The sequence below is a fragment of the Pimephales promelas genome, chromosome 3, assembly GCF_988280905.1.
Source record: "Pimephales promelas chromosome 3, fPimPro1.hap1.1, whole genome shotgun sequence".
NCBI classification, from domain to species: domain Eukaryota; kingdom Metazoa; phylum Chordata; class Actinopteri; order Cypriniformes; family Leuciscidae; genus Pimephales; species Pimephales promelas.
The window spans coordinates 5,070,737-5,080,564 of NC_142771.1; the positions used below are offsets into that span (position 1 = coordinate 5,070,737).

The 9,828-nt window shown below is 42.7% G+C and overlaps 1 protein-coding gene across 1 annotated transcript in view; it reads right to left on the bottom strand.

Moving 5' to 3' along the window:
* LOC120463183 (uncharacterized) overlaps nucleotides 1–9,827 on the bottom strand; it is a 30,922-nt gene extending 21,095 nt beyond the window's left edge. Inside the window, exons 1-10 of the mRNA XM_089129010.1 lie at nucleotides 9,642–9,827; nucleotides 8,778–9,050; nucleotides 8,398–8,685; nucleotides 8,035–8,319; nucleotides 7,561–7,608; nucleotides 7,393–7,458; nucleotides 2,485–2,757; nucleotides 2,108–2,395; nucleotides 1,699–1,983; nucleotides 780–851 (exon numbers count right to left, since the gene is read on the bottom strand). Of these exons, the coding sequence (XP_088985136.1) occupies nucleotides 780–851; nucleotides 1,699–1,983; nucleotides 2,108–2,395; nucleotides 2,485–2,757; nucleotides 7,393–7,458; nucleotides 7,561–7,608; nucleotides 8,035–8,319; nucleotides 8,398–8,685; nucleotides 8,778–9,050; nucleotides 9,642–9,723 (1,960 nt within the window). The 5' untranslated portion in view covers nucleotides 9,724–9,827. The remainder of the gene's footprint in view (nucleotides 1–779; nucleotides 852–1,698; nucleotides 1,984–2,107; nucleotides 2,396–2,484; nucleotides 2,758–7,392; nucleotides 7,459–7,560; nucleotides 7,609–8,034; nucleotides 8,320–8,397; nucleotides 8,686–8,777; nucleotides 9,051–9,641) is intronic.
* Nucleotide 9,828: the final 1 nt, after the last annotated feature.

The window sequence follows — 9,828 nt, forward strand, 5'->3', positions numbered from 1 at the left end:
ATGTATAAAAACTTTACTTTAGTATATTTCTATACTAAAAGCATAGGCTATACTCGGGTAAATTTTTAATACATATTTTTCACCTTGGTTATAACATAAACAGAACATTAAAGGTTTGAGTATTTAAACAACCAATTTTGTTTTTCAATTACAAGTTTTATTTAGGGCATGACATGACTAGTTACCTATATAACACTATTTGATGCCATTGGTAGTATACGACGATCAATATTCTTGCTTCGGCATACCATGTTGAACTCCATCATATTGCCGGGATGCTAATCATTTGATCTGTGAACGCTACACACGACCGCGTTTCCCCAGCCGATGCAGAAGAGAAATCCCGTCTCTTCACCTGCTCAACCCGCACCAGGAACGAAAGATAGGCTATATAGCACCGTCCCTTTTATTGTAATGGAAACTTGTGGACTCAATCTTGAAGTCCTGACAGGCTGGAGTTTTTGCAATCTCCACAAACACAATAATTTACCATGACGATGATAAATTAAAATGCAAAAACTAACGATAGCACACTGACTGACGAGCGCTCTCACTGAACACTAGCCTGCTCTCACTGAGCCGAGGCTGCGGCTCCCTGCTATGACGTCAAATGACGCGACGTTGAAAAAAAAGCCGTTTTTACTAGCAGTCCAAGAAACGCTCACTTTATCTTCTAAATTAGTGTCCTTATGTTGTTTTAAAACATTTTAAATCCTGCATTAACTTTTCATATGGTATTTTCATACAAGGTTATCTATAAATTTCGATTTTTTTTTTACCTGCAATATGCTCTTTAAGTGAAGGTCCTTCAGCATTAGCAGCGCCGGCACTCAGTGATTCTGTAGCTTGTCCTGGAACACCACAAAAAAATTAAGTGTAGTGGCAGTGAATTACTTTTCTCACATATAATATTTCATACAGGTTTAATGTTGTCAGGCCAAATAATATTAATTCACATAAATAAAGCTAAATTCTGAATAATATCCGAATAAATGATTATGATGCATATGATTTAAAGTTTCATAATTGAATCAATTATTTTAAGTGCTGTTTTCACAACTACAACTTGTGAGACTTTTTATGCTTTTTGTTCATTTACACAACAGTGTCACGGGGTGTGGTGGTGGGAGTGCAGGAGTGCAGGCAGAAGGAACAGGAGGAGTCCAGATTAACACAAATACACTAATTTAATCCAAAATACAGGCAGGCAGACAGGGTAACACCAGGTAACATTCAACATCGACCGAGAATGACAGACTGAATAAGGAGGAACTAAATACACAGAGGAATCAGACTAAACGGGGTGCAAACAGGTGAAAATAATGATGACAGGACGAGGAACAGGCTGAACAGGATGACAGGCTGATAGGGAGTGAGTCCGGGAGTAGAGACAAAATGATCCTGGGAAGTGTAGTGCAGATGACGAGACAGACTGGTGCAGACAGATGACTGTGACAAACAGTGCATTGTGGGGGACTGGAAACGCAAAGTTATAAAAATGGGTTTCAAAGTGCAAGTGTTTGAAAATGACACCACGATCGTCTCGATGTAAATTACAAAAAACACAAATTTGTCAAAACTGTGACGTCATGCGCAAGTGTATTTCACAGTGCATTAACTACATGGTCACATGACAATAAAAGTGTACGGTTGCCAAGATACATGAGGTGGGCCAATTTACCCACTGGCTCATCTTACCCCACTTTCCCCTAATTGGTTCTTTGATGCTCTTGTGGGACACAAGACAATCATATTCATCTCTTTCCTCCTTCTTGATCTCCACACTCTTCCTCAGCTGATAGGATCCATCATGGTTTGGTCTGACTCCTGAGGATTCAATCTCATCATCAGGCAGAGACATGCGATATTTCCTAATGATCATCATCACGTCTTTGGGGTAGAAGCCGGTGGCCAGACAGGTCAGCTTCAGCTTGGTTTCGTCATTGGTATTCTTCGTTTCAAACACATGAACCTTCGGAGGACCTGAAAACACAGAAATCTGTTCATCAATCTTATTCATAATAATAATAATAATAATAATAATAATAAATAATAATAATAATAATAATCAGCTGCTGATCAAACAAATCCAAACACATTTACTCACAGCCGTTTCTGAGCTCCTCGTCTCTATATTCTCTGAATTTGTTGAGCCAGTCCACACACTCTTTCTCCAGGTAGCCTTTGGTGTATTGGTTTAGGATCGGCACATTGTCCCATTTTCTCTTGGTTGGTAGAGCTGCGTCAACTATGGCGACCCATTGAGACTCTAAATCATCAAAAGACAGGAAGTTTTCTCCATCGTAGCCGTACTCAGAAACACCTTTGAGAAACCTCACGTCACTTCCCCGCGCCTCAACTTCACAACCATGTCTCCACTGAAAAACATGAAGATCTGAAACATGAAGAATCAAAATGTTTGTAAGATGATAACAATAATAACTAGTATGTTTAAGTTTGTGAAACGGTATGAATGTTCCTCGCCTGAATGATTGTGCCCCATGCGGTCCATCAGAATCTTGATATTGACGTTAAACCACTGTTCTTTGCTCTTTCTCGACTGAGTGCCTCTTTTCCAGTAATCCTCCTGCATTTTCTCCCTCATCCAGCGCTGTGTGGGAATCTTTCTCTTTTCTTCACTATTGTAATAGTCGATCTGGCTGTCGTCTAGCAGACCCATAGCAGAGAATTCATAGATGCCCGGCCGATACACACGTTTGGACAAACTAGTGTAAATGTAATACAGCGAGTGTTTCTCTGCAATGAAGAGGAACAAATGGTCATAAAAAAGTATTCACTTATGAAGGTGTCATGGTTGGGTTGTAGAAATGAAGACAAATGGATGAAACACAGCAGTTTTGTATTTATTTAACAAAGAAACTCAGAGCCAAAAAACAAGAAAAGAACAACCAAGCAAAACACAACAAAGACAACTGAACTGAACCAAACACAGAGCTCAAAGTCCCGGTCAACTGGAGGTTGTCTGCTCTGAAATGCTATTCGGTTTGACGGCCTGGGTTGAATATATCCTCAACCACTCCCCTCCAACCATCAGTTTGATATGAGAGATGGAGAGGAGCTGCGCTAAAATAAAACCCAGTCCTCTATTCAATAACTTCCGATTCACAGAGAAATTAAATAGACATAATCATTATTGACATTATCAAAATTATTGTCAGGTGAAACAGATGATCAAACAATAAAAGACTTAGGAGGCTTCCACACTGGTAGTTGCAATACTAATGTGAAAGCCGTCATGTGAACCCAGGAGCGCACCTGTGTACCAAACCTAAGACAGCCTGAAGGAGAACATGTGATTATGAAGGTGAATATGAAAGCAACACAGACTTGGGTGCGCACAGCACAAGAACATGTTTTAGCCGATTACGATGTATTTACTTCAGTAAAACATATAAGAGATGACAATGTTTCTGATTTACCTCAGATTTGAGCGAGAGTGAGCCTGCAGTGTATTTATGGCAGCGAGTGCAATCAGAGTCTCCTAAAAAGTCATCTTCATGCAATGCAATGCACATACAGTAAAAACAAATATTGTTTACTTTGCTGTGTATAATAGCACCGAATTGACAATATATTGACCTGCGTTCTGTTCTATTTCGTTCTTACCGACCGCCAGAGGCAGTGCTTCTCACTAGATACTTTCTCTCGTTGCAATGCATAGGTCGAGTCTAATACAATCAATGTCCCACGTGACCAGGATGACTCGGTTGCAACTTCAAAAGCAAAGCCTTAATCAAGGGGGCACAAGGTCCAGCCAATCCCTTCAACTATCACAGGAACTGCTGACTTGGGCCTTCCCTCGCTTTGCAAGCATCAGAGCAATGCATATCCCAGGGGTGTCAAACGTGGTTCCAGATTTCTTGTCGCGCCGCAGAATTCCATCGACGGAGTGGAGGCTCAACCCGGAGGTGGTGGAGATGATATGGCAGCGGTTTGGCAGGGCAGAAGTGGACCTATTTGCCTCGGCAACAACGAGCCACTGCCGTCTTTGGTTCTCTCTAGCAGAGGAATCCACTCCGCTGGGGCAACATGCTCTAGCCCACGCCTGGCCTGATCAGTTACTCTATGCCTTTCCCCCGATACCGATGATCGGGGTGACTGTTCACAGGGTTCTTCAGGAGCACCACAGGCTGCTGCTAGTGGCTCCAAACTGGCCCGGGGAGACCGTAGTTTCCAGTGTTGTACAAACTCCTAGACGGGAATCCTATGACCCTTCCCAGGAGAAAAGATCTCCTCCAGCAGTTGGAGGGTCATATTTGGCACCCGAACCCAGACCGCCTGAAGCTCTGTGTGTGGCCTCTGAGGGGCCGGAACCACTCTTTGGAGCGTGCGATCAAAGGGTCCAGAGCGATCTGAAGTGGATCTCATTGAAGGCAGCGTTTCTCTTAGCCATTGCTTCGTCTAAGCGGGTGAGTGAACTCCACGCCTTATCAGTTAGCACATCCTGTATGCGTTGGAACGCAGATGGCTCAGTCGTGACGTTATGGCCCAACCCAGCATTTCTCCCCAAGCGGCTTTCTGCCCTTTTTAGAAACCAGGCTATTGAGCTGGCAGTGTTTAATCCTCTGATATCAAGTGCGCTGGAAGGAGATGGAAGCACACTGCTGTGTCCAGTAAGAGCTCTCCGAGGATATCTGAGGGCCACGGAAGATGTTCGGAAATCAGACCAACTTTTTCTTTGTTACGGGGGCCCAAAAAGAGGTCAGCCATTCTCAAAGCAGAGATTGTCGCACTGGGTAGTGGAGGTTATCACCCACACTTACACATCTAATGAATGTCCAGTGCCTTTGGGGGTGAGATGTCTTTCGACGAGAGGAATATCAACATCTTGGGCTGCATTAAAAGGGGTCCTTCTAAGTGACATTTGTGCAGCAGCTACGTGGTCATCAACAACAGGGTAAATGTGGCTGCTTCTGGTAATATTGGAACAGCCGTCCTCTCCGGACCCTCAACTTCCTCTTAACGGGGAGTAGGTCCTCCTCGTGACCTTGTTGTTATAAGTCATCCAGTGTGAAGCACTGCCTCTGGCAGTCAGTAAGAACGAAATAGATTGAGAGTTACGTATGTAACTGCGGTTCTATGAGTTCTGGATGACGGCCAGAGCTTTCTGTCACTCGGAGTCAGGTGAGAAGATTCCGTAGGGACAGTCTGCAGTAAGTCACGTGGTTAAATAGGGGAGCACCCCGAGTCATCCTGGTCACGTGGGACATTGTTTGTATAAGACTCAACCTATGCATTGCAACGAGAGATAGTATCCAATGTGAAGCACTGCCTTTGGCGGTCATCCAGAACTCATAGAATACATACGTAACTCTCGTTTTCTATCATGCCGTGTGCATGTTTGTGATGATGTAAGAGAATAACCGTAGTAGGTGAGAGAGGTTAAGGTGGGGGAAGCAGGGCAGGTAACATGGATCAACACAAGAAGCAAGGCAGAGCAGAAGGGGACTGAAGTCAGCGAGGAACTGAGGGTGGGAGAAGCCAACACAGGCAGGATGGCCAGGATGCAGTCGATGGAGGGAGGAGCCATGGGGAAGGTTGGGCAGCTGGACCCAGAGATAAGACTGACCGAGATGGAGCTGGCAGTGGAGATCCAGTTGGAGCTGCAAGACTGTATGGACTGAGCAATGAAACAGGTCCTGAGGGAAGGCCAGAGCCGGAGTGATGAGTAGCTGAGGTGGAGCCAGGGAGCCGGAGAACTGAAGCAGAGGCTTAATAACTGTGGATCAAGGTGGAGCTGGAGAGAAGGAAGAGCCCAACAGAGTCAAAGGAGAGGAAGGACAAGGAACTTGTGAAGCACTGGAAGTCTGTGGCGTAGGCAGAGCAATGACTAACCAATGTGGAGCGGAAGGGATGAGTGGGGCCGACAGGTCGACATACCTAGTAGTGATGGGCATGGAGGTCCTAGAAGGACAAGGCTTCTGAAGGAAGTGGGCATTAGAGGGCAGGCCAATAGGAAGACCATCAAAGAACTTGCCACAGCTGCTGAAAGGAGTAGTCATGGCCCGTGGTTGAAAAGAAAGTCCTTGTGGTAAATGGCCGAAACACCCAAAGAACCCAAGGTTGTGTCGTAAAGGAAGAAACATGACTAAGTGGTCACTAACGACACCCCCCAACTAAGATCATGTATAAAAACCCACTCAAGACAAGCATCGGACTGAATCAGTTGGGATTGTATTATCTAGTCTTTATTATGTATTTTGAATATCTGGATGAAACCAGTGACCGCTGCAAAAAGGGCAGATAACAACCAGGGAAATATCTGGTGAAGCCTTGGAAAGACTGCTGGCAGGATCCATCACAGTGATTTGGATCCACCCATTTATGGCTGTGAAAACTTCAAGAGGTAGAAAACCCCCTGAGTCTGCGAGAGTGAGCAAGAAGACTCACCAGCAGATAACGCGGCAATTGAAGACGCGACGGAAATGACAATGAGTAAAACGATCAGTACCATAGCCGATGGATGAACAACGCTGGCAGGACACACTCTGCAAAGCTGCAGATGTGGATAGAAAAAGATAACATCGGAGAAGGGGCTTAAGATCCATCAGGGCTGGAAGAAGTGCATGAGAGAGCTTAGCGAGGGGCCTCGCATTGTCCAATACTTCCTTAGAGGTAAAGGAAATTAAATCGAGTGAAGCCCAATGGCAGGACAAGTACCACAGTCCACAGGGCATCAGAACCCTGGATGAAGCTACAACTACACACCTACAGTCCTGAGCCTGGTGGCCAACCATTCACAAGAAGCTTTTTGAACGAAGGATGGATGGATGGGCACAAGCCTCAAATCCTCTTGCCTAAATCATGCAGGCAAAAAAGGGTGGGTAACAAGCAATTCACACCTTGTCCGTCTTCTAGAAGGGCTGAAAGGAGATGTGGAAAGAAGCTTGGAGAGTATGGTGGAGATCATCTACAGCTACAGAGTGGAGAGATGTGGAACAAGAAGCAAGAAACAAGACCACCAAGAATCTACCAGCTCACGGCAAGCAGTGCAAGAAGGCCTCAGACGTGGGAAAGGTTGGTTTTGATGCACTGCAGGCCCATAAAACCCACTCAAGACAGGTAACATCTAGTCTTTATTATGTCATTTGTATCTGGCAGAAGTGGTGAAGCACGACTAAATCAGGGCAGAAATTGAAATCCTAAACTGTGCACAGTCTAGTGTGCTTTAATACCTTTAAAAAACATCACCATTATGACAGACCATTCAATATTCGCTGAATAAGTACATTTAATAACTGTATGTTTACAATAAACAAGCCACTCCAGTAAGAAGCCCTGAATGTAAATGAATTTCTCCTGTGTTACTCTAGAGCCTTTGGAGAAACAGATATGAGTGACAGCACTGTTATTGAATTAAAACATAGTTACCAGTTAGGACTTTCTCCAGAGCAACAGTCGCACTGGCGTCTGCTGTTTCACCAACACACTCTCGTCCTGTTGGAGAAAAAGTGAAAATTCAAAGTCCATCTCCAGCACTGCAGTATGAATCTGTTTGAAAATGTCCCTGTAAATGACAAAGCAACAGCTCAAACATACCATCAGGTTCTTTCTTAAGTGAAGCACTCAGTGATTCTGTAGCTTGTCCTGGAAAACCACAATAAATTAAGAGTAGTGGCAGTGAATTACTTTTCTCACATATAATATTTCATAAAGGTTTAATGTTGTCAGGCCAAATAATAATTATTCACATAAATAAAGCTAAATTCTGAATAATATCTGAATAAATGATTAAGATGCATATGATTTAATGTTTCATAATTGAATCAATTATTTTAAGTGCTGTTTTCACAACTACAACTTGTGAGACTTGAAACGCAAAGTTATAAAAACGTGTTTGAAAATGACACCATGATCGTCTCGATGTAAATTACAAAAAACACAAATTTGTCAAAACTGTGACGTCATGCGCAAGTGTGTTTCACACTGCATTAACTACATGGTCACATGACAGTAAAAGTGTACGGTTGCCAAGATACATGGTGGGCCAATTTACCCACTGGCTCATCTTACCCCACTTTCCCCTAATTGGTTCTTTGATGCTCTTGTGGGACACAAGACAATCATATTCATCTCTTTCCTCCTTCTTGATCTCCACACTCTTCCTCAGCTGATAGGATCCATCATGGTTTGGTCTGACTCCTGAGGATTCAATCTCATCATCAGGCAGAGACATGCGATATTTCCTTATGATCATCATCACGTCTTTGGGGTAGAAGCCGGTGGCCAGACAGGTCAGCTTCAGCTTGGTTTCGTCATTGGTATTCTTCCTTTCAAACATATGAACATCTGGAGGAGCTGAAAACACAGAAATCTGTTTATCAATCTTATTCATCATCAGCTGCTGATCAAACAAATACAAACAGATTTACTCACAGCTTTTTCTGAGCTCCTCGTCTCCATATTCTCTGAATTTGTTGAGCCAGTCCCCACACTCTTTCTCCAGGTAACCTCTGGTGTATTGGTTTAGGATCGGCACACTGTCCCATTTTCTCTTGGTTGGTAGAGCTGTGAAAACTGGGGCGACCCATTGAGACTCTCTAACATCAAAAGACAGGAAGTTTTCTCCATCGTAGCCGTACTCCGAAACACCTTTGAGAAAATTCACTTGACTTCCCTGCTGCTCAACTTCACAACTGTGTCTCCACTGAAGAACATGAAGATCTGAAACATGAAGAATCAAAATGTTTGTAAGATGATAACAATAATAATAACTAGTATGTTTAAGTTTGTTTAACGGTATGAATGTTCCTCACCTGATTGATTTTGCCCCATGCGCTCCATCAGAATCTTGATATTGACGTTAAACCACTGTTCTTTGCTCTTTCTCGACTGAGTGCCTTTTTCCCAGTAATCCTCCGGCATTTTCTCCTTCATCCAGCGCTGTGTGGGAATCTTTCTCTTTTCTTCACTATTGTAATAGTCGATCTGTCTGTCGTCTAGCAGACCCATAGCAGTGAATTCATAGATGCCCGGCAGATCCACAGGTTTGGATAAACCAGTGTAAATGTAATACAGAGAGTGTTTCTCTACAATGAAGAGCATGGTGGAAATTACTGTTCACTTCAGTGTAAATGTGATAAAAGTGGTGTGCATCATGTTGGGTGAAGCATATTAAACCCGATCTAAAAACATTTCAGCAACAGATACAACATAATATATATAATTAATCTTATATTCTATATGATAATAAAGCCAGACCTGTAATTTTCTGAGGAAAACGTTAGTCAAAATCCCAAATCTGAATCTCAAGATACTGGTTAATCACAAGGAAACTCTATTTTTAGGGTTGACTTGTTATATTTTCCATACATATCTTGTTTTTTTATGCATTCATTTGATGCTGCTAAAACATAATCTTGTCAAATCTTTATCTGTAATCTCTAATATCAATCTATTATTAATATCAGTCAAGTTATAGTGGATAGTTTAGTTGCCGAAAACTCGCACATTTAGGCTATATTAGGCTATATACTTTAAATATATAAACTTTTTAATTGCATAGGCCTATAGCGTGCAACCCAACTTTTTTCAGTCTTTGCAAATACGATTTAAATCACGACGCGTACTCGTTACTTTCACTTTCGTTCTCTGATAAACTTTAAATCTTTTAACGTTACCTGCTTGAATTGAAGGCAAAGTCCAAAAAAGAAGGAAAACACAAAGCAGAGCAAAGAACTTCGTCGAGACACTCGAGGTCATGATGATTGAAGTGCCTTGTATCGTAGCCTGTTAACAACAGAAAACAGCATAAACTGTAAAAAAAGAAAATAGCGGATGTTTTAACTAATAAGAAAATAGAACGAT